This window comes from Bidens hawaiensis, unplaced genomic scaffold (genome assembly GCF_021521415.1).
Source record: "Bidens hawaiensis isolate Kalapana, Puna unplaced genomic scaffold, B.hawaiensis_p1.1 tig00019312_1, whole genome shotgun sequence".
Lineage (NCBI taxonomy): Eukaryota > Viridiplantae > Streptophyta > Magnoliopsida > Asterales > Asteraceae > Bidens > Bidens hawaiensis.
In genome coordinates this window covers 376,370-401,603 of record NW_027492923.1, presented here as the reverse complement: position 1 = coordinate 401,603, position 25,234 = coordinate 376,370, and the positions used below count along the sequence as shown (strand labels likewise).

General features: G+C 37.2%; 1 protein-coding gene across 1 annotated transcript; it reads right to left on the bottom strand.

The window, feature by feature from the left end:
- Window positions 1–22,842: 22,842 nt before the first annotated feature.
- LOC143557979 (protein SOSEKI 5-like) lies at window positions 22,843–24,747 on the bottom strand. The gene is made up of 3 exons (XM_077046917.1): window positions 24,135–24,747; window positions 23,730–23,799; window positions 22,843–23,638 (listed from the first exon to the last, which is right to left on the bottom strand). The coding sequence occupies exons 1-3, from the start codon at window positions 24,376–24,378 to the stop codon at window positions 22,870–22,872; spliced, it is 1,083 nt and encodes a 360-aa protein (XP_076903032.1). The 5' UTR covers window positions 24,379–24,747; the 3' UTR covers window positions 22,843–22,869.
- Window positions 24,748–25,234: the final 487 nt, after the last annotated feature.

Here is a 25,234-nt window from a genome sequence, read left to right as displayed (position 1 = left end):
AACAAGTGAATTGTGTGTGACTTATCGACACTATCAACTCAATATATAATAACAAGATTACAACTGTTATTCCGATTATTCCGGAAACCCCGGGCTATTTCTTCAACAAGCCGTTGCTGCCCACGTTGTTTGTTGACGAAGTTCAAGTAGCATTCCGTTGCAATCCACGTTCTTATAAACATATTTAACACGTGTTTTTATCTGCAAAACAATCAGATAGTATAGGACAATTGAATTTCTTATAAACATATTAAACACGTGCTTTTATCTGCAAAACAATCAGATAATATAGGACAATTGAGTTAGTCAACGTACATTCCTCATAATAGCAGCTTAAGTCGTTATCCTTAAATTAGGCTCAATTCCAAAGATGAAAATCCGCACCCAACAATTTTCCCCAATTTTTATTGCGTGACAGCTGTAAAAATTTTGAATTTCAAAATCAATAATATCTCTGCTATGTGAAATGACGTGTGCGGGAATCGAGGAGCCTCTACAACCGTTCCTCTAGGTTATAATTAAAGCATTCCCCATCTTCTACACCATAATCATTTTCCACGATTCATAATCAGGTTAGTTCTCATCTCTCGTATTCTTAATTTCTTGAAGTTTTTATTTCGATCCACACTAAAAATGAGGAAAAGAACCCCTCGTGCGCCCAATCCTTTTTCTTTCGCAACCTCAGATGATTTCGTCGACCAGGCTCTCATTCCGGCGACCGATGAAGATCAGTGCCTTTTCAAATATTTAGACATTAGGTTTCTGAAAGAATCGGGTTTACTACCTGCCGAAACCTTCAATAGGCCATACGATCCCAAAGTCAAGGCCGACTTTTCTTCTAAAACCTGGACCTGCTTTTTCTATTACTCCTTTTCGATTGTCCTTTCATATCCGCTTTCCCCGCTCATACAAGAGTTCTTTGATGTGACCGGATTCTCGTATTCACAAGTCATGCCAATGGTGTGGAGGGTTTTGGAAACGGTAGATCGTCTAAACAAAACCCGTGGACTATCCATAGGTGTACCTGAGATTGCCGCAACTTATAACCTTCGGACCCACGGATCCTTTCGCTATTTTTTTTGACAGTTGTGTTTGAGGATTTGATAAAGCTTTGGAAGGATAAGAAGAAAAGGCTCAAGGCGTTGTTCAAGATTCCAGCAGAGGAAAGAGAATTTTGGTTAGAGGAAGAAACAGGAGAAACAAGTGTGATTGCTGCTAAACCCGCTAAGAGCATGAATTCTGGTAAGTGTTTTGGGGATTTTAGGTTTTCTAGGGATTTCGTTATCTCAAAAATAACTTGATAAATCATTGTGTAGGGATGCCGAAGCCAAAGTCTTTTAGCTTAGTGGATTTGGACGATCTTATTGAGGATAGGACTGTGGTGAAACAAGAACACTCCAAGACACTTTCCCCTTCGGTGAATATTCCAACTACTCGCCAAAAAAGTGCTGCACAGAAGAAGAGGAAAGCCACCACTTCGGTTGAGACCGAGCCTTTTGCTGATATGACCACCACTGATGCTGTAGAGAAGCTTCAAGCTCTTGCTAACTTTCTTGAAACAGTAAGTACTTTTTGCTTATCCTGAAAATAGTAATCTGCAGAAAAACTAATATTAATTTGGGAATAACAGAAAACCGAAAATTACCGTCAGATATCCCAAGATGCTGAATTGTCCCAGAAAGAGGCTGAAGCCAAGCTCGCCGATCTCCTGCAAGCTGTTGACACCAAGGACAAGCTGCTCAAAAAGAAGGACAAAGAGATTTCAGATCTCAAAGCCTCATTTGAGTTGGAGAAGACTGAGTTCTTTGAGGAGACCAAGAAGTGTGCAGCCGCTAGCATTCTGGAGTCGATGATCAAGATGTCCGAGGAAGCGCAAGTGAAAGGTCATGTGTTAGATTCTTGGAATTCTGTAGCTTGGAAGAAAAAGCTCAAGACGCTAAGAGGGAGAAGCTTGAAGGGGATGAGACGGCTGGGACTTCTGAGGTGATCAAGGATGCTGGAGCTAGTGAGGATGTGAAGGAGACTAAGGCTGGGGAGGTGACGGATTTGGAGAAGAAGGAAGGTGATAATGCTGAGGGTGGAAAGGTTTGAACCTCATTTCCAGGTTGTCTTTATGTGTTTTGAATGGTTGTTTTGAACAATTTCTATTATGGTCGTGTAAGGATAATGTAGTAGGCTCATGATAATGGTTTGGGTGGAGGGATCCTGGTTCAGGATGAAACCCAAACCGTCTTTTACTTTCTGCATTTAGAACAATTATGATAGTTCGGGTGGATGGGCTCCGTTTTGAGTGAAACCCGAACTATCTTTTCCTGCATTATAATATTAGTACTACGTTTTATGACTTATATTGGCATCCTTTCACTTTTTCCATTCTTAGAAAAATTCTAAGTTTTATGAAAAATCTTTAAGTAATAGTTTAAGTTTTACCAATAAACCAATATCAAGTCATAAAATTTAAATAATATGAAAGATAAAATACTTGCAAATAGTAACTCATACCAGAACCGTGTATCAATTAACCTGGAAATCGTCTAGACCGTCTTATCCTTGCAATAAGATCATTGTTTAGGATATCCTTCAAATCCTTTAGAAGAGATGAAAAATCTCTTAAACCATTAGAAACAAACTTGCGACAAGGCCTTTTAGAAGAGATGTAAATCTCTTAAACCTTAAGAATGAACTGGCGTCAAGGCCCTTTAGAAGAGATGTAAATCTCTTTAACCTCATATTATGGTAAGTCTACCATAAACTTGTGATTCAAACCAATAGCCGAGGATAACGAGGTAACAAGTCACTATATTTCATGTGTTGTCCCCGCCTCTCAAACTAAGGTCGAATAAATCATGCGCTACAGGCGTCTTAAGAAGAGATGAAGATCTCTTAAACCTCAAGATACAAACCAATAGCCGAGGATAACGAGGTAACAAGTCATTATATTTCATGTGTTGGCCCCGCCTCTCAAACTAAGGCTGAATAAACATGCTCTACGGGCGATCTTAAGAAGAGATGAAGATCCCTTAAACCTTAGAAGAGGTGAAAACCCCTTATACCTTAGGAATAAGTCGGCGACAAAGCCCTTAGAAACTGGCAACGAAGGCCCAAGTTAACTTCATTTCCTCATATCTACAAAACAGTTAACTCTAAGTGAGGGGTGGGTGTTAGCAAGGCTAACACCCCTCCGATGCTTAAGTCAGTACCATGTTTGAAGAATAATAATATTAAAAAATAAATAGAAGTATAAGTTTGAGTACATACCTTGACTGTTTAGTATAACAGTTATCCTCGGGATAGAAGTCTTACATGAAATATCTTTTGAGATGTATAGCATTCCAAGCCCTTGGTAGTAAGTCACCATCCAAAGTAGATAATTTGTATGCCTGTCACACCCCCATCTTTGGCCTAGGAGCATGACCCATAAGTTGGTATCATAGTTGTAAATAAATCAGAGTTGCGTTAACTTGCAGAAGACTTATAAAACTTTAAAGATCGAAAGTGTAATTTATATATACATTCAAAAGACGGGAATATAAAATACACGCTTAAGTTGTTAACAAAAGATGTTACTTGTTTATGTTTTACAAACCACCATATATATTAAGTTTACAAAATAAATCCGAGCCATCGGATATCATAGTACTTGGTCATTCCAAGCTCTAACTTTGTTCACCTGCAAAATGTAAGAAAATACGTCATCAACGAATGCTGGTGAACACGCTGACGCAAAATAACTTCTTTTACTTTATTACCCCTCGAGACTACGCCTGCCTCGGCCCAACGTGGCTTAGGAATAACAAAGTCAAATAACACATTATAAACTAGAGTCTCTACACTAGGTCACCTCAGCAAACATCGCAGCGTTCGACTTAGTTAAGTACCCGTTAATATACACATAAGGTCGTACTCCCTGCAGGAGAGCGTCCTACGACCAAGGGTGGTGCGATCATGCCCATACATCACATAGTACCACCTATGTAAGGATCAGGACATACGTATACCACAGCCTGAGGGCTAGGTTCATACCCATAGTTATAATGGTTTTAGGAACACATAGTTCCTTGTAAACAATTTCATATAACAAGTTTGACTCATTTGAAAACAAGTTTAAAAGTTTGGGGGCGTATTCGCCTTGTCTCTTTAGGGTCGGCTTCACTCACCGTCCAAGGGTCTTTCCCTTTCTTTATCTCGCACCTATAGTACGAGTATAAATATTTGTTAGTCGGATACACGATCCGGCTTAAGACCTTTAGTCTTATATCTCAATCCTCGATTGAACCTTTAGTTCAATTCTTATTTACTTGAAAACTTCTAGTTTAAAAGTAAATTATAAACCTTTAGTTTATATTAAAAACCCGACGTTTCTTCTTCTCCAAGAAACGTAATCATTTTCTTTTATTATTCAAGAATACTCTTTATTCATTAAATAATATTTTCATAACAAAGACATAATCATATATACTTACACACATATATATGTTATCACAATCTTCAATATCATTCTTTTATTCGTTTCTTTGTTATGTTTTCTTTTCTTTTCTTTTATCGATGTATCGAGTATAACCTCGATTTAAGGTTTAAGCCTTGGAATATAATATTAGATTATATTAAATTCGATATTACGCCTAACCTTAAGTGGCATATAGAAACCCTAAGGACTCGAGCAGCACTCCAACGCCGCTTCACTTTTCTCGACACGCTAATCGAGAAATGCCAAACCTTCAACACTTGAAGACACGACTTTCTAGACTCCTCGCCATTATAACAACACCTTCTTGATTGAGTGTGGGTGGAGGGTGGTATGAACTTCAAGGAAACGATGATACACAAACGAGATTCGAGGCACGCTTATCAAGGAAATCGTTTATATAATTGTCGAGTTTTAGAGAGAAGTTAGAGAGAGACTTGAGAGCAGGTTTTGGTGTGAAGAATGATCCACCCCTTGGCTGCTATTTATAGACAAAATCTGATGTCCCAAAGCAGTACGCGATGGGCCTCTGGGCACCCGTCGCGTACCGCGACATAGCCCAGGTGAGTCACAACATAGGTCTGCCATGTGTCGCCACGTGGCAGACTTTGTGCCCCGTGTTGACACGTGGCGGACGTTGCGCCTCGTGTCGGGACACGTGGCGACCGATGTGCCACGTGTGGACACGTTGCATACCACGTGTCTGGTTTTCAGACGCCCCATCGCGGTACGCTATGGGTCTCTCTGATGATCATCGCGTAGCGCGATGGATAGGAAAATCAGAATTTTGATTTTTAACCCTCACGTTTGGAATTTGGCAATTTTAGTCCCTAGACTTTAGAAAGTTGATACTTTGAACTCGAAATTTTCGCGTTGTTACAATGCCCCCTTTCCTGCTTCTGAATCGATCAGGTAAGGACCTTCCAACTTTGGTGCGAGCTTGCCATCCGTAGGATTGGTAGTATTTTGAAAAGCTTTTCGGAGAACCAAATCCCCTTCTTGAAACCTTCAAACTCTGATATTCTTGTTTTAAGACTTTGCTATATTCTGTTGATAAGAAGCCATTCTAATCTTTGCCAAATCCCGGAGTTCTTATACCGCATCTAGATCTTCAAGTAGACTTCGAGTGTTGTCTTCAGGATTTTGATGAGTGACTCTGGCCGTCGGGATAACCATCTCTGTGGGGATAACTGCTTCAGCTCCAAACACTAATGAGAAAGGAGTCTGACCAGTAGCATTCTTCGAAGTGGTTCTATCTGCCCAAAGAATGAAAGGTAGTTCCTCGGCCCACTTCCCCTTCTTAGACCCCAACTTTTTCTTCAGGTTATTGATGATGATTTTGTTGCTTGATTCGGCATGTCCATTAGCTTGAGGATGGACAGGTGTTGATGTGATCATCTTGATTCCCCAACTGGCACAGAAGTTAGTTGTTCTCTTGCCGATGAATTGCGAGCCATTGTCACACACTATCTCTGCCGGAATCCCAAATCTGGTTAGGATATTGCGTTTGATGAATGAGATAACTTCTTTTTCTCTGACTTAAACAAAGGCTTCCGCTTCGATCCACTTCGAGAAATAATCTGTCACAGCCAACATAAAGACTTTTCCTCCTGGAGCTCTTGGTAGTTTCCTAAAGATATCCATTCCCCACTTTATGAAAGGCCAAGGGGAAATAATAGGATATAATGGTTCTGCTGGCTGGTGCAAAATGTTGCTATGTCTCTGGCAGGCATCACATTTCTGAGAATAATTCATAGCATCCTTCTTCATTGTTGGCCAGAAATACCCCGTTCTCAAGATTTTGGAGAATAGTGCTCTGCCCCCAGTGTGATTCCCACAATCTCCATCGTGGATATCTTGAAGAACTTCTTGAGCTTCTGCCTTCTCCAAGCACCTAAGATATGGTCATGCAAGAGATTTTCTGTATAATATATCATTCATTATAGTATATGGGATTACCTTTGTGCGAAAAGCTCTTGGGTTTTCATCCTTTGGTATAACCCCATCCTGAATATATTCTTTGATTGGGATAATCCAAGAATTTCACTATTCTCAGGATTCTTGGCTCCCACATCTTCGTCATCTTTTGATATCTCATTGACACCTTGCTCTTCTATTGCTGGGCTCAGGATATGTACGATAGGGATCTTGACACCTTCTGGTATCCTGAAGGATGAAGCTAAATATGCTAGGGCGTCTGCTTCAACATTCTCTTCCCTAGGTACCTGCGAAATATCAAACATTTCGAAACACTTTGCTAGTTTTTTGACTAGCTCTAGATATTTCATTAGTCTTTCTCCTCTAACAGTATATGAACTATTAAAATGATTAGTTAATAACAATGAATCAACATATACTTGAACAAACCTGATTTTCATGTCGATTGCTAGTTGTAATCCAGCTTTGATCATATTCTGCCTCATTATTTGTGGCTTGAAATCCGCAGGATATAGATTGAGGTATAATGTCCCCCTGTAGCGATTTTAGTAGAATCCCGAGACCTGTTCCTCTAACATTTGATACACCATCAGTGTATAGAGTCCACTTATCTTTGGTTTCTTCAAGTTGTTGGACTTCCAAGTCTGCCTTTTCATTAAGTTCACTGATGAAATCAGCCACAAAGTCTGCTAATGCCTGGGATTTGACAGCAGTCCTAGGTTCATATGTTATATCATATGCACCTAGCTTTACTGCCCATTTTTTCATTCTACCTGACATTTCTGGTTTTCTCAAAACAGACTTAATAGGATAGTTAGTTTTAACACATATAGGGTGAGTTTCAAAATAATGTCTAAGTTTAGTAGATGCCATAATAAGGGCTAAAATTAATTTCTCAAGATAAGAATACCTGGTTTCAGCATCCAAAAGGCTTTTACTTACATAATATATGGGATGTTGTTGACCTTCGAGATCCTTAGCCAAAACTGCACTTATAGCATTATTCGATACAACTAGGTATAGAGATAGAGATTCACCTTCTTCGGGTTTTACCAATAGAGGAGCAGAAGAAAGAAAAGTCTTTAAGGATGCTAAAGCTTCCTCATGCTTACTGGTCCATTCGAACTTCTTGTTTTTCTTCAGGATATCATAATATTCTTTGCACTTTTCTGAGGATTTGGATATGAATCTGTTGAGCGCCGCTATCCTGCCGGTCAGCCTTTGAACATCCTTGACTGATTCTGAGGATTTCAGATTTAGGATAGCTTGTATCTGCTCTGGACTCGCCTCTATCCCCCTTTTGGTGACTATGTATCCCAAGAATTTGCCATCCTTCACTCCGAAATGGCATTTCGAAGTATTCAGCTTCATGTTGTATTTGTCGGATATCAAATGTTGTCTTGAGATCTTGAAGGTGATCTTCAGCTTTCTTGGACTTCACCACCATATCATCAATATAGACCTCCATTGTGTCCCTCAGTTACTCTTTGAACATCATGTTAACTAACCTTTGATATGTTGCACCTGCATTTCTAAGTCCAAAGGGCATAGCAATATAACAATAAATACTTGTGGGAGTCATGACGGCCGTATCTTCTTGATCTGAGGGCTCCATCTGGATTTGCTAAAATCCTGAGGATGCGTCCATAAATGTCAACATCTCGTGGCCGGCTGTAGCGTCTACCATAGAATCAATGTATGGTAGAGGGAATGGATCTTTAGCACAAGCCTTATTCAAGTCTGTGAAATCTACACAAACTCTCCATTTGCCATTCTTTTTCTGTACAACCACCACATTTGCTAACCATCGGGGATATTGAACTTCCTTAATCACTTTTTTCCTTCAAGAGTCTTTCTACTTCTTCTTGAATGATTATGTTTCTTTCAGGTGCAAATTTTCTTCTTTTTTGATGGATTGGCCTGAAAGAATTATCAATTCCAAGTTTATGTGTTATAATATCTTTGGAAATACCTGTCATATCTTCATGTTTCCATGAAAATGTTGACAGCCTTGATTTGAGGAAATCGAGCAATTTCAACTCAATATCCTCAGGAATGCTAGTTCCTATCAGCACTTTGACTTCAGGATCCTCGGGATAAAGAGGTACTTCTTTAATTTCTTTTTCCCTGGCCTCCATTACGCATCGTGCTGGCTTCTGTAATTGCTACGCCTGTTGGGGTTTGGCAGTACACTTCATGGAAGAGGTGTAGCAATTCTTGGCGTCTTGTTGGTCACTGATGATTTTGATAACTCCCCACGGACTTGGGAGTTTCACACATTGGTGATAAGTAGAGGGAATTGCTTTCATCTCGTGTATCCAGGGCCTGCCTAATATAATATTGCAACAAGATAAACAGTCAATAACACAAAATTTTTGCATTTTATTTACCCCTTCGACATATATTGGGAGCTTAATCTCCCCAATAGTGTTCTTAGTTTCTCCACTGAATCCAACCAATACTTAGGAACTAGGGACGATCTCATCCTCAGGAATATTCATCTTTTTCAGTACGTCTAATTGAATAATGTTGACAGAGCTTCCGCCATCTATGAGGATCCTGCGAACATAATGGTTAGCCACATATAAAGTTATTACCAAACTATCATGATAAGGATCCTGAACATCGACTCTATCACTTTCATCGAAGGATATAATCCTCTCTTTAGTGAGAATAGATGTCTTTGTTGGCCTGTCAGCCACTTCTAACTTTCTTTGATCAGCATTTCTCTTTGCAGCATAATAAGAGGTTCCATAGATGTCGGATCCTCCGGATATGAACATGATTGTTCTTGCATCTGTTGGTGGAGGAGTCGGCTTTTCAGGAATTTTCTCGGGATCCTGCTCTCTTCCCTTCTTCTTGCCAAGTAGCTCTTTCAGGTGGCCCTTGCTGAGAAGATAGCTGATCTCTCTTCTGAGTGCAATGCAATCATCAGTCAAGTGTCCGAAGTCTTCGTGGAAGGCACACCATTTTGATTTGTCTTTCCAGGCTCCCGGTTTCTCCGTTTTCCTTGGCCACCTGGCTTTCTTACCTAAATCCTGCATAGCACAAATTAATCCACCAATATCAACAGAAAAACAATATTCAGAGATCTTAGGATATTCTTCATCATTTTCCTCATCTACTGCATTAATCCTGGGGTTATCAGGCTTGTAGTAAGGCTTTGCTCGATATGATTTTCCCGGGGATTCGGATTTCCTGTTCGTTTGATCCGGGATATCGACCTTAGAGTTTTTCTTGTCATCTTCTAGCCAGATAAACCTCAGAGCTCTGCTTCTTGCTTCGTCTAATGACCTGCATGGAGTCATAACAAGATCATCATAGAAAGAGGAGCCTTTTTCTAACCCCAACTTGAGAGCTTCCACCGCTGAAGCTGGGTTTAGATTCGGAATTTCCAGCGACTCCTTACTAAACCTGGTAATAAAATCTCTCAAGGATTCCCCAGGATTCTGGGTAACCCTTTAAAGATCACCTGTCATTTTCTCAAAAGTTCTACTGCAAGAAAACTGGTTATTAAACATGTTAACTAAATGAGAAAAAGAATTGATAGTGTTAGGAGGATACTCAGTAGCCATTTCATGGCTGCTCCGGTCAAGGTAGACCCAAACCCTTTGCAAAGACATGCCTCTTTGATTTCCATAGGGATTGGATTATCTCCATACGTTCTCTATATTGTGCGACGTGTTCCTCAGGATCCGTTGAGCCATCATATAGTTTCATATTTGGGGTTTGAAACCGTTTTGGGATCTGTGCGTCGCTAATTGATGGCATAAACCGGGAAATCCTGTGACTATCAGTGGGGACTTCAGCTATGGGACAGATTACGCCGGGGACATTTGATATCATGTCCTTAAGTTTTTGTAATTCTCGGGCTAAACTCGAACTTATGCCTGCATCCTGCAAAAATCCTTGATTAGCATTAAAAGGAATCGTATTGAAAGAGTTACCCTGATTAATATTCTGAGGAGCGGTCTGGGTGTTGTAGCTCGTATTCCCAAACATAGTATTTCCTGGGTAGGTAAGCGGAGCAGTTGGAGTGTTAGCCTGCATCGGGATAAAGTCTCCCTGGTGCACATCAGAGGATCCTGAGGGCTGCTGAGCTTGAGCTAATCCTGAAGATACCGCCTGCTGATAAGGACCAGCCTGATGGAACAATCCTGAGGATCCGGATTGTTGAAACAATCCTGAGGATCCAGACTGTTGGAATAATCCAGAGGATCCAGACTGTTGGAACAATCCAAAGGGTCCTCCCGGCTGTGACGATCCTGAGGATCCTGCATGTTGAAAAGGCCCAGCAAATGACGCATACGAGTATCCCTGATATCCAGATAAGTGCAATCCCGCAGACCCAAAATGCCGGAAAGATGGGGGTCCAGAGTTGTACGTCGTGGCTCGCTCTGGATACACCAATCCTAAGGATCCTGGTGGAGTGAAATCCAGAGATCTCGGGATTAGTGGTGTGAATTCTTCCGCCCGCTTCTTGGCTTTCTTGAAATCTTATAGTTCCCTCACGAGCATCTGGTTGGTCTTGTTCTAGCGATCCATCTGTTCCTGTAGCCGTCTGTACAGAGACAGAAGGTCGTTGTTGGACACCATGATGGGATCCTGGGAAGATGGTTTCGATCCCAAGAACACAGGAGTAGCAGTCTTCTTTTGGACGTTATCAGGCTTCTTCGGGATACCACCAGCAGGAGGAGGCATGGGCGGCCTCGCTGAGGATTCTGAGGTTGCGGCAGAAGATGAAACAATCTTGGATTGTGAAGACATGTTGTGGATATGGAGAGTAGGGTTTAGTTTGAGAATGAATAATGATCAAAGCACCGTTTGCCCCACAGTGGGCGCCAAATTGTTTCGGTCAAAATTGACAAAGCAACTTTTGATCAAATTAGTGCGTGAGGTGAAGTGCTTAATGATTGTGATATCGAACACAAAGATATGATTACGAGGGAAAAAGCCCTTGATTATGATAATCTTCGTTTCGGTCAAGAGTTTACAACGTAATCTTTAGTCGAATCTCTTCGGTTAAAGATTATGAACTTAACTTTTGGTCGAATTACACTTGATTATTATGATCTCCGGCACAAAAAAAACCCCCGGACGGTGAAAACTATCACCGTCGGTATTATTAATAACAAAATCGGTGATTACAAAGGTTGGAGCTGATTAGTAATCGTGAGCTAAGTGACACAGTGAGTACTAGCAGCTAAACAAGGGAATTGTGTGTGACCTATCGATACTATCAGCTCAATATATAATAAGAAGATTACAACTATTATTCCGATTATTCCGGAAACCCTAGACTATTTCTTCAACAAGCCGTTGCTGCCCACGTTGTTTGTTGACGAAGTTCAAGTAGCATTCCGTTGCAATCCACGTTATTTGATGTGTGTATAATGATGCTCTCACAACTAAGCTTTAAATTTTCTAAACAAGACTCCAAAAGAAACCACACAAAACCGGCAAGTGTACCGATCACTAATAGTATAGCACTATGGAAGTCCGAGTATCGAACACAAGGACACTTGAAAACGTTAATGATACTTAACCCTAACCAAGACTCACCTAAGAATATTTAAATGATTTTTAATAATTAACTACTTAACCTAACTTACTTTAACTAAATTAATTAGCTAGACTTAACTTAACTTAACTTAACTAAACACTTGAAACTTAGAAACTTAACTGCAATCAGAGAAAACGTCTACCTAGGTAAGATTCATATTGAAGGTATAATAAGCTAATGGATTGAGGATTCTCACGACACCGGTTCCTAATGTTGACACAACTAAGGTTCACTCAAGAAATCTAGATCACCTCTCAGTCTCACTAACAAACTCTAACTTACACTTAGTTGATTTTAAGAACAAACCGGGAAACGAATTGTTAAAGTGCTCTAATGTCGACTATCCTCTCGGTCTCACCGACACACTACCCTAATGGAGACGAATACTACGCAACCAAGGACAGAGGAACAATTTAGTTTAACTTAAATTAGATCAACTAATCGCTCAAAAACTCAAACCCGACAAGAACCGAACCCGCTCTCGCGCGATCCTAATCCTAACAAGTAAAAGCTATGAGACGAGTTTACTTCTTATCACCTCTCGGTCTCTAAGAAGGTGCCTACCCACTGATTATATTCAATTAAAACACTCACTTAAACCCTACGGTTGATCACCCCGCTAACAATCTCTAGACACAAAGTAAAGAGTTCAAACAAGCTAAAATCAATCAAAACCTATTCAATTAATCAAAGCAAGAGGTATATAAGTATAACTAATAAAATCACAGCCACTAAACACAACCTAATTCAATGTTAAACCAAACTTTTCATTAACAATTCAAGTCATGATAATCAACAACCCATATTACTCATTAAAACCTAACAATAAACATCTAACCTAGGTAGAATTAACAAGTTTAGCCAATCATAATCAATGAACAGTAGATAAAATAGATATAAATGATAAACATGCTCATATAAATCTGATTACAAAAGGTTTGAATGCTTAAAAACCAAAAACGAACTCACAAACGTTAAAATTGTCAAAACCGACAACCGAAGGATAAAAGATGGAACCGTAAGCTTGTCCTCCTTGGTTTCTCCTCTAGAGAAGGTGTGGGATGGCTGGAAACTTGAATAAAATCGTTCATAGGGTTTTAGGGTTTATATATATGTTTAATCACCTCCTTCCTAATATAAAATAGGTTAAAACAAGCCCACTAGGCCCACTAGAAGACAAAATAGACGTGGTAGCTGATTCTTGAACATTCTTGGCAGCCTTGAGACATGTTGAAATCTACCACATGCTTCTTGAATGGTATGACCTGGTCTCGTAGCTCGAACATGACATTTTCTGACGTTTTTCGACTTTCAGCTCGTTTATCTTCGTTTTTGCGTACTGGCTTCATCCGAGCTCCGTTCTAGCTGATTCTTTTTTCATTTGACTCGTTTTATCGCTCTCTTCAACATGGGACCTATCACATACACAAACATGTAATTTAATGCAAGAATAACAAAATAATCGTACACGTTTAAGCACAAAATAACATAAAAACTATTAGGAAAACATGTGTGTTTTACACCACATCATTCTTATAAACATATTTAACACGTGCTTTTATCTGCAAAACAATCAGATAATCTAGGACAATTGATTTAGTCAACATACCTTCCTCAGAATAGCAGCTTAAGTCGTTATCCTTAAATTAGGCTCAATTCCGAGGATGAAAATCCGAACCCAACACCCATATTGATATTTCTTAATTTTGCCAATACTTAATTTTAAACTTATTTTCATGTGGTATTGTAGCTACTTTAAACTTATATTTATGTGTTTTTCATTAATGATTATGATTTTTGAAGTTTTTGACATATGTGAACTTGAATCTATTCAAATTTATTAGAATTCGATTCGAATTCAAGTTTCAAATACGAATAGAATCAATTTCGAATATGGGATGTAATACGAATACGAATACGAATCGAATAATTCAACTTTTAAACGAATACGAATCGAATACGAATGCCAACAAAAAAAATAAATTATTCGAATTATTCGATTCGATTAACTTGAAATTTCGTTATGCGATCCGTTAAACACTCATAATGCTCTATGACATAGTAAAAAAAACACCATCCCTCGTGATTATGAAACATGACATATTGATTATTGACCCACCAAACATCCCACATCTTAATGTTCTAACCAACCACGTGACACGTGAGATGTTTCAAACTCAATCACCATGCATTCATGGGCAACTAATAAAAAATGCACGAAAATAATCTTTGTTGATTACGTTAATAAAACCTTTTAGACTTTATTTTATAAAATCATATATTTTACATATTAAAGCTTAACTTAACAACTTAGAGACTCACGTGTTGTGGCAACTCGAACTTGATTCGTGAAGAGTCTTAATCAGTAGGGACGGGGTACTGATACCAAACCGTACCGTACCGGGCCATTTTCTATACCAATTCGGTACCCATTTAATGTGATTTTCGGGATCACTATTACCGGTAGCAATTCAGTATGGTACCGGTATTTTGGATTGATTTACCTTCGAATAGGAACAATATTGGTGCCGGTACCCTACTCGAGCACCTTCAGTACCGGCACCCATAATTTGTGATTTTAGGGATCGGTAATACCGTTTTGCGGTGAAAATGATGAGAGAGCTGAGCATTTGTTTGTTTAGTGTGTGCTTGCCCAAGCGATATGGCAAATCGTCTCTTAGTGGAGTAAGCTTCTGAATGTTCAAGTTTTCAGTACTCATACTTTTGTAGACTTGCATAAGTATACTTGGTTACGGTAAAGAATAAAGATGGTTCCATACAATTACTTTGGTTTTTCAGTAGTGTTTGTGGAAAACGAGAAATATGTTGGTGTTTAAGAGGAATCCGGTTCTTTTAGCAAATAGTGGAGGAGATAAAAAAACATTTGGCTTCCTTTTGTGAAGAATAGATCAAAGATGCTTTCCATGACGTGTGAGGATTAACGGGATTTTAGAATGTAAATTGTGTTGTTTGGGTGTTTGTGGAGTGTATTGGTCGATGTATTTTTGTTCGAGCCTAGTTTCTTGCGAGGCTTGTTTTTTTTTTCTAATATAGCTATTCGTTGATCGTTAAAAATATATTTAAAAAAAGCACTCATTTTTATTACACATGTTTTTGTATTACATTGTTGATTGTTACAAAGAGTTGTAAATTATGTAATATTTTATGGATAAACAAATAAATGAAAAAATGAAGTAAATGCTGAAAAATCTTTAACGTGCCGTAACAAGCACGGGACCTGTCCCCGAGTACAACCATCATATTATATTCTTTGGGAATCTTCGAAATGAGACAGTTTCTTTATATGGTTAACACTTTTCAAAAAATGACATTTTGTGCTTTACAAAATATAAATAATACAAACTAATTTTATATATTTCTTTTTACTACAAATTAAGAAGGTTGACTTTCCATCAATCACACAAGTCATTGCATAACCATAACGTAAGATGTTATAAAATATCAAAGAAATTTCTACCGTAAACTAATGAGTTTAGACAGATAGTCCCTAGAGTAATTAGAAGGATGGATTTTTTGTTTTGTTCAAAATTTTGATATAGTTACTAATGCTTAAAAATTGTATTTTTAGTACCTATCTACATTTTTCTCTTTTATAAATGGTTCATGGGTCGGATAAAATGACATTTACAAGTTTATATTCGGTATAAAGCTTGGATTGACAAAGGATTGATAAAAAGAAATGACGATTAAACCCAATGAATGTTAAAAGAACATATACATCGCGTAACTTCAAACTGTATGGATGGGTTCTTTTTAACATGGTTGTAGCCACTTATCACGTCGTAAAAGATTACTTAATCTTGTGACTTTTTTCTTAATAATAACCTAATTTATAAAAGGGAAAATTCATAAAATAGACCTATTTTGAGACGGGTTTCCAAAAATGTCACTCAAATTTTAGAATTTCAAATATGTCTCCCTCTAACTCATCTCCGACGATGCGTTAGGAAATTTAACGCAAACACATCGTCAAAGATGTGTTAAACGCATCGTCGAAGATGAGTTAGACTTCCTAACACATCGTCGGATATGCGTAGCCTTTTGTTTGTTTTTTTAATATTATATTAATATAACTAATTCTACTTATTTTTGTGTTTTTCATAACTTTTAATATATAAAGTTTTATATCATTTCGAATATACTGATAAAAAATGCTTATTTTTATCTATATGTTGGCATAAACTTTATTTAAAACTGTGCGGGTCTAATTCTAATGAATATTTCGATATTAATTTGACATGACTCGGGTTTAAGTAAATTTATGTCGTGCCGTAAATAAAAATAAGCATGTTTTATCGATATATTCGAAATAATATAAAACTTTATATATTAAAAGTTATAAAAAACAAATATAAGTAGAATTAGTTATATTAATATAATATTAAAAAAACAAACAAAAGGCTAACGCATCTCCGACGATGTGTTAGGAAGTCTAACGCATCTCCGACGATGTGTTAGAAAGTCTAACGCATTTGCGTTAGAATTTCTAACACATCGTCGGAGATGAGTTGGATGAAGACATTTTTGGAATTTTAAAATTTATAGGACATTTTTGGAACCTCTTACCAAAATAGATTTATTTTGGGAATTTTCCATTTATAAAAGTAGCATGCCACGTCTTAAAACAATTTCGTTTTATCATATAAAGTATTTTGTAAAATGTTATTGTAAACATGTACTATGGTTGTGGGATAGGGCCCCTCCATTTCTTGGAATACTAGCTTTACCATATATGTTTGTGCATCGACTCCTTTACTCTTCTATTTTCATGTGCGTTTTCCACACATATGTATTATACTCTTTAAAAGTTTAAACATTAACATTATATATATATATATATATAAAATTAGCAACTCAAGGTTGCATAAATAGTTGTAACTTAGGCTTAAGTGATTGTACATGCTTTTAGTTTCTTTTAGAATTTAACACTTTTGCATCTTCAACTTTGGTCCTCATACTTTTCAGCTTTTAAAAATTATTCGTTTTACATTTTTGTCAAAATTGTGCGAGTTAAAACGCCACAACGTGGGTATGTGGTTCAACGTTTTTACACATATGTTTCCTGTTTAACGGCTTTGCCGCAACCCGCGGGTCCTAGATTAATTAATTATTGTTTTAAGTGTTTCGCGTGCTTGGTGAACCGTTTTTACGTATACTTTTCGTTTGGTTTTAATTTAACTTAGTTTTTGTTTTCTTTGTTTAGTTATTTAATTTTTTTTATACGAACCTTTCCAGTGATGGTGGTGGTTAATGGCGGTGGTGTCATACTGGTGATACTTGGCACGATTTACGCCCCTGTCAACGCGAGGTTTTTTATAATGGTTCACGAAAGTTACTTGCCACGGAAGATGGGATGTTGAGTGAAGGCAGTGATGATGGTAATGGTGATTTCATGTTTTCACGTGAAATGAATGTGTAAATAACAGTTTTACACCCATCGCCGCAACGCGCGGGTGTCAATTCTAGTTTTATTCTATACCTTAACCACCACCACCACCACCGTCTATTATACAATAAAATATGTTTAGAAGTAACATACTTGTAAATGACTTATGACTTCATCGCATGCATTTATATTTGTAACTTGCATTCATTTGTTTCCTTTTTCATAATTACATGTATTTTAACTAGAAAGGTATATATGCGTGACTGAAATGATTGACGGTTTTAAAATACAAGTTGCCTTGTTATTTACGTTAATGAATAGGGTGAAGGAAGTTTAAGAATCGACACCAAGACTTGACATGGACAACTCATGTTCAATAGGGTTTAATAGCAAAAGTAGCCACCTTTGACCTATGTTTTTCACCAAATGCCTTCTAGACTAATTGTATCAATGTTTTGTTAAGGTGAAAATTTTTCAACAGATGAAGATTAATTAAAACAATGGACAAAATTGATATAATAATATGCTGCTCAAAAACAAAAGATCAAGGAGTTTAAATAAGTGACGCCATAGAAAACCAAAAAGGCAAAAACTACAAAGGCACCAGCAAAGTCTTATAAATCTAAAGGTTGTTGGATGTTAATAATTATAGTTTTCACCTATTTGCAGGCCCGGCTTCGAGAAGGGTTAAAAAATTTTGGGCTGAAGACGAAATTTTTTTTGGGCCTTAATAAAAAGGGTATCTTATTGTGTTAAACAATTTAGTTTTTAAATAAGCCTTAATTTTTTGGGTCTTATAATTTGGTTGCGTAAAACACTATTTTTTTAAAAAATAAGGTTAAAATGTGTCAAGTGAGATTAGAACCCAAAACCTTTTGATCGAAAGCCACACCTCTTTGCCACTAGACCAAACTAGTGATTGTGTAATTATGTTTAAACATCATACATACATACTGTTTTTCATAAATATATATATATATATATATATATATAATTTATTTTGTTAAAATAATCCGGGCCTATCGGGGTGTCGGGCCGGGGTCCTTCGACCACCCGGCCCTCCCTTATAGCCGGCCTTGCCTATTTGTATGGATTAATCTCAACTGAAAAAATATTTTGCTGGTAATCCAAACTTTTAACTTATTTTCTTTTGACAGTCTTATACATATATTTTCCATGTTAACAAAAGGCTAACAACGTTATTTTTCAGTTGATATAGGATTGTTGGAGGAAAGTAGTTGAAAGTTGTGATTCACATAAAACATTTTTGTAATTGATATTAATTCTGGCCAATAGGTTAATATTAGAATTATTAAAAGCAAATAACCCAAATCTAATCAATATGTAGTATTAATTTTCACTCTATATTTTATTTAACTAAGAGATTGTGAATGTTATTTCTCAGTCATCTTCGGAGGGGAATAAGTATTCGTTCAAAAAACCGCTATGCTTCTAGCCTTTTCAAATCCACCAAATAACCGTGTTAATAAGGGCTCATCTCCCGACTTAGAACCAGGGGTGGAGGTTACATGTGGCACAGGGGGCCCGACCACCCCCCCTCTCGACAATTTCGTTTAAACTTTGCCACTGCTTAGAACCACATTTATTTAGAGAAGTAAAATCAACCATGGTCAGAAGATCAAACTTGTTTAAGTCTGTAGATGGCATAAAACTGCTCTATGAACAAAACTATTCACAAATAGCAACGGAAAAATTGCATCTGCGGAAAAGATTATCAATCTCCTCCTCGGCCAAATCGTAGAAAGGGACTTTTGAATATTGATCCTTCACAGCCAAGCGTTTAAAATTAACGAAAAGAGTGATACGATTTTGCAAAATTCAGTGACTAGACCTCCAATAGAGTGAGGATACACAATATCTATCTTCGACCATCCACTTCAATTTGCATTATAATTTTAATTTTTTAAATTTATATATCTATAGAAACCCCAATTGAGACCACCATTGATAGTGAGTGTTTGAGTGGGGAGTGTAAGTGTGTGGTTGCATGAGATTCTTCTTTAAGATCTCACTGAGATGACCATGAACAATGTGAAGTCAAAGAGAGTTGTTTTATTATCTTCATGTTGGTTTGTTACAAAGAGAATGCACACGTATATAATATTCTAAGGGAATCTTCCTCTAGGACCGTTGCACCTCAGGCTCTCTCTATTGACCATTGGTCCCCCTGACTGGGGTTGGAGGCCGGTTATTATCCGCTGGACAATCTTTTCCCTCCAAGATGCTGTCCACTTCACCTCTGAGATATTCAGGTTAATAGGGACATGTCGGTGGTTGACCTTGGACTTTGTCTGGGGTGCTTGGGCTGCCATTGGGCTAGGTTTCTTGGGCTGTTTGTTGGGCCTCATCCGACCTAGTCTCTTCAATATCCATTTGCTTTCATATCTCGTGAGTCATATTTAATGAAACATGATATAAAATAGATACGTCAAATCAATTTACGTGTGTCATGTCTACAAATATATGAACTTCTTTGATAAGTAAAATCGTCAAACACTCCAACTCCAACCCACTATTATATAAACTAGGTTGTTTAAATCGTCAAAAAAAACCATTCAAACCGAAAAAAAACATTGGATGGTTTTTTCTAGTTTGTGATACAAATGGTTTGGTTCGTTGTTTGATGATTTAAAGAGTTACTGGTCTAAAACTTAGGTGACGGTGTAAAATGAACCGTTTGTTTAATATCTTTCATTATACATAGTGTTTGGAGCATGTGCTATAATCGTAAATCATCTTTATCGTTATAAAAATTCTAATACATGCTAGTGATTCTAAAAGTACAAACGGGCCGGTCTGAACATCTCATGTCGTTTCTCAAAATATTAGTTAGCGTTTCAATACAAAATTGTTTATAAAACTAGTTTTACCAGATAGATAACAAGACACAAAATCAACAACAAAAGTTAGGAAAAAAGGAAAGCACAAACACCTTAACAATAACTTTTGTAATATATGTTATGTTGAAAAAAAAAAGAAAAACACAAACACCTTATACGAGTTATTTCACCACCAACTGTCTTTGAGTTAACAAGACAAAAACCTCATTTATGCAACGCCTCCACCTTTTGGCATGCTATAGTTAACGGGAGCTTGCAAGAGTCAGCTTTGCTGTCATTGTTTGTCACGTGAATACAGTGGGCCCCCTGTGGAAAGTTGCCGTCAGGATTTTGAGTTTAAAGCTTGGATTCATAAAGAAACGCCACACAAGACAAATTCACTTCCTTTGACTTTTTATGTCTTGAGAAACTAAATAAATCCATTTTCTTATTATTTTATACACCATCATAACTATTTCAGATGAGTGTGAATTGGGATATTCCATGGAATCATCATTCCAAACAAGCGTGATATTCAAACATATTAGTTTAGTTTATGTTGATGATGTTATTTTAATGGATAGTGGTTGATTATGAACTTTCAAAATTATGTAGCTAGCTAGAAGAATCCTTTGATGTTGGTTTAAAGTTAATTTAAATAAAAACAAGGTTTTTAAGGTTGGTATTGAATCAATCCTAAATTCCTAATAGCCAACATGGCTAGCATTGTACTACTGCATTGCCAATCTACCTCCATTACAATCAATTTACCTAGGCCTATTGGTTGGGACGAATATACCACATTAGAAATTAGAATCCGCTTATTGAGACGCTATATAAGAAATTCTCCGCACACTTTCACATGTTATTGACGAACTAAAAAGTATGAGAAGAAAAATCTCGTGGTCATTTTGTAACACGAAATTGAAATCATGTTAGGCCATAGACTACCGATTCAATTGAAAAAAAAAAGATGTAACTACTTACTAGCAAAACAAATCATGCAAGCACTTGGGAAAATATTATAAATATGGAGGAGCAACTCTAGAAACAACATAGATGCTTCAGATCACGGGCGTAGATTTAGTTGGGGCCAGAGGTGGGCCCGGCCCCCTCTGTTTTTTTCGCTCGGTAGTGTAAAGTTATCCTTTTTTGGCCGAAAATGTTTATACATAGTGTAAATTTTCTCGTTTTCAACCGAAATTTTGAGCTCGACCCCCTTGGTTTTTTGTTCGGTAGTGTAAATTTATCCACTTTTTGCCCGAAAATTTTTATACATAGTGTAAATGTACCCGTTTCCGATCGAAATTTTGAGCCCGGCCTCCTTTTTTTCGCTCGGCGGTGTAAATTTATCCTTTTTCAACCGAAAATTTTTATACATGGTATAAATTAACCCGTTTCCGACCGAAATTTTGAGCCTACCCCCCTCTAGTCTATGAATTATTTTATACATACTGAGTCCGGCCCCCTCGATGTGTATGTCTAAGTTTCGCCACTGCTTCGGATATCTTGAAAGGTAAAGTTGGCTGTGTAAGTTTGATGTTCTTTAGGCTAGACAGCAAGAGGGATCACCGCGAACAAGACTCGTCAAGAAATGAAACTTAAATTATAACTTTTTTAAATTTCGCTCACCAAATGCATCCTAAGTTTTTTTTTACATAAATAGTCATTAAGTATATTCTTTAGTTGTATTCTAATTTTTATTATGCCGATTGTCATTGTCCTTTTGCTACCAATCATGTAGTTTTATTCTTAGCCTTTTAATCTATATGAGGTATTGAGGTATGTGATTTGCAGTTTGCCATTTGTTGATTGAATGTATTGGATTTTACCATATGTGGACAGGTTGGTCAAATAAACATTTGGAGCCAAAGACTTGCCATAACTTGCTCAAACTGTTGTGTATAAAGAAACACTTGGTGCTAATACATTACAACAACTCGTCTTAAATAGAAGTAATGAGTTCTCATATTAGCTTTCTAATTTCTACCAATCTACTTATTTCTTGCTAATTCTACTAATTTATGAAAATTTGTTATTATCTACCCATTTTCCATTGTTGTTGTTTGTTGCATGAAGGCTTCATTTTGAAAATCATCACATCTGCTTATATTTATTGCCAACAACTTTTATTCAAAGCATTTATTTAAATTATCGCGGGTTTTTTTTAGGCCTAGGGGTTAAAGATGAGTTGACAGGGGTTAACGAGTGGCATATCACTCTCTTCATGGGTTAAAGGGCGTTAAATGTAATGGGAGTTAAAATGTTAACGGACTTTAAAATTCTCTACGCACATACACACAATAACTTAAGAATCAATGTTACATTAAATAAACCGAGGTAAATGGGGAGGAGGGGGGGGGGGGGGGGTAAACAATTTAATTAGAGTGAGATGAAGTGAATTGAGGTAAAGTATTTGATGTGATCCCCTGGATTATGTCTTTCAATGATAATTTTTCGTAATTATCGGTAAAAATCGCAAGCTTGAATCTACTTCTGAATTAGAACATTAAAAACTTAACAGACACATTCAAGCCATATGCATCTACCTCCACACTAGCTGAAATCAAATTAACATATAATAAAACCTATCATATCATTAACCTAAACCCAAATTTACTCCTAATAATATTATTCATTCAGTAATAGTAATACTTTACCGATCTCCATTATACGAATTAGATCTCTTAATAACAGCTGGAAATTCCTCCTTATTTGTTTCTATTAAACTCCCACTGAAATATTCTTTATCCTCTGTCACCACATGCTTCTTAACTCTCCTGTTCTTCCCCAAAACGACAGCGTCTTCCACCGTTGCCTCACCACGTGGCACCATCCTACACTTGTAATGCGATATCAACGAAACCCCCGGGTTGTCTTTCCCGTAAGCACCCGGTCCACAATCCCGAAACGAAATAGACCCACACGTTATCAGCTGCATCAACACGGAAGATGTTTTTATTTTATTATTATTATTATTATTACTACTACTATTACCGGCGGTGTCATTTCTTTTGTGACCATTTTCTGTTTCTAGCTTTAGAATTAGTTTACCGTCCGCTTTCATTAACGATTCTAATGTTTCCGGACTCGAATCGGACTGTGGTGGTGAGATGATCTCGTCGCGTGTAAGCTCCGAACGGCGTTTGTCGTCCGTTTGAGTGGACGCGTCGGCGGCGAGTTTTCCGGTGGATGGTTCGCCGGTGTAGACTTTGTATTCGTGTAAATCGACTGCGGTCCATGATTGGTTTCTTCTACGCCGGACCACCGGAAAGTCATCGTCGCCGGGTTTTTCAAACTCCGGTGACGCACCTCCGGCGATGACAACTAGCTCCGATCCTTTTAAAATGTACTCTTGACCGCTTGCCGGGTAAATATAATCGTTTTCGGCTAAGTCGTGCCATACGAATCCGTTCTTGTAACTCCTGTGTAAGAGAAATAATTTATAGAGGTTAAAGTGAATGATAACTAATTTATTGTCTCGTGATCCGTAACAGAATGGACACGCTAACTAACCGTTTAGACGACCACGAGTATAATGCTGCCATTCCTTTTCCACGGAGCAAATCGAGGCGATGGATCACATCTACACAAAAAATTACATAAAAATTATCACAAAATCAATTGATAATTTTACGTATCAGGATCTATGAATGTAGTTTTTAAAACTTAATTTTTCTTTAAAAAAAGAACAAAATAAACACTTGTTGCCGTTTGCCTTCTGTAGCTTTTAATTCGAGTAAAAGTTGATATTTTAAGAAAACTAATAAATTAAAACAAAATTTGACAATTTATAAGCTTATTATTACCTTAAGAATTTATAGATCATAATAATAGTAATAATAACTTAGTTCTCCAAAGCCTAATAATTGAAAACTCTCCAGTCTCAACACTATAACATCTTGTTGTATTCAAACTCACCTCGAAGATAAAGTCCATCTGAAGAGGACAGAGGAACCTCAATAAAATGCGGGTGCTCAAGATTACCGTTTCTCGAAAGATAATAAACCACGGGAACTTTCCTTGGTTTATTACCGTTCGAGTTCGGTTCGGTCCAGACTCGGGTCCGTTCAGGACTTCGTTCAGCGCTTCTCGGGTCTTTCCACTTCCTCGACAAGTGGTGTAGCTCCGTGGTCTTCCTTCCGGACCTCGAAACACCTTCCATCAAAATGCTTACTTCTTCAAATACTTAATAATAATAATAATATTGTGTGGAAAGAGAGGTATGTGTTTACACTTTATAATTATGTGAGTGTGAAATGAAATGAGGGAAGTGCGATTAATTCAAAACCGGACGCTACTGTGGACAGACTACCAAACAAAGAAAGGACTCGAGTGAGACCCGGGGCTACTCTCTGCTCTAGTCCAAGTTTTTACCTTTTGTAAAATGGCTATGCTTTGGATAGTTGTATGTAATGTAGTGAAACTTGTTTGGTGATTTGGTTGTGTAAATAGGTTGGCCTAGAGTGGGTTTACTCCTATTTTGAGCTATTTATTTGGTGAAATTTTATTTATTTTAATGTGTGATTTATTATCAATTTATCATTTATGACGATTTTAATAAAAAATATTTTTAGTGCAAACTTTGATAACGAATTAATATTTATATTCCGTGGTTACAGATGTGTTATATTTATGAGGATGTTAAACGGTGTGATTATGAGTGTAAACAAGCTGAGCCCGAGTAGCTTAGCTCAAACTTGGTTAGTTTTACTTACACAGAGCTCGAGCTCGGCTCGTTTTCAGCTATATTTTTAAAGATCGAGCTCGGCTCGTGAATAGATTTTCAAGCTCGAGCATTGTTCGGGCTCGACTCGTTTACTATTTATCAATTATTTTTTTGTATAATTATAATTATTTTTATATACTTTTTTCTATTATAGTTTTATGTATAATATATATTATATATATTTTTTCATAATATTATATATATTAATCAATAACTATTAAATATATATTTTTAAAAATTATATAAATGACAAACTCGTTTAAGCTCGCGAGCAGCTTGGCTCGTTGACACC

Excerpts from the sequence above, each read along its gene's own strand:
- LOC143557979 (XM_077046917.1), bottom strand. The coding sequence starts at position 24,378 with ATGGAAGGTGTTTCGAGGTCCGGAAGGAAGACCACGGAGCTACACCAC. Across the intron at positions 23,800-24,134 it reads AGATGGACTTTATCTTCGAG|ATGTGATCCATCGCCTCGAT; the intron begins GTGAGTTTGAAT and ends TTTTTTGTGTAG. Across the intron at positions 23,639-23,729 it reads TACTCGTGGTCGTCTAAACG|GAGTTACAAGAACGGATTCG; the intron begins GTTAGTTAGCGT and ends TCTCTTACACAG.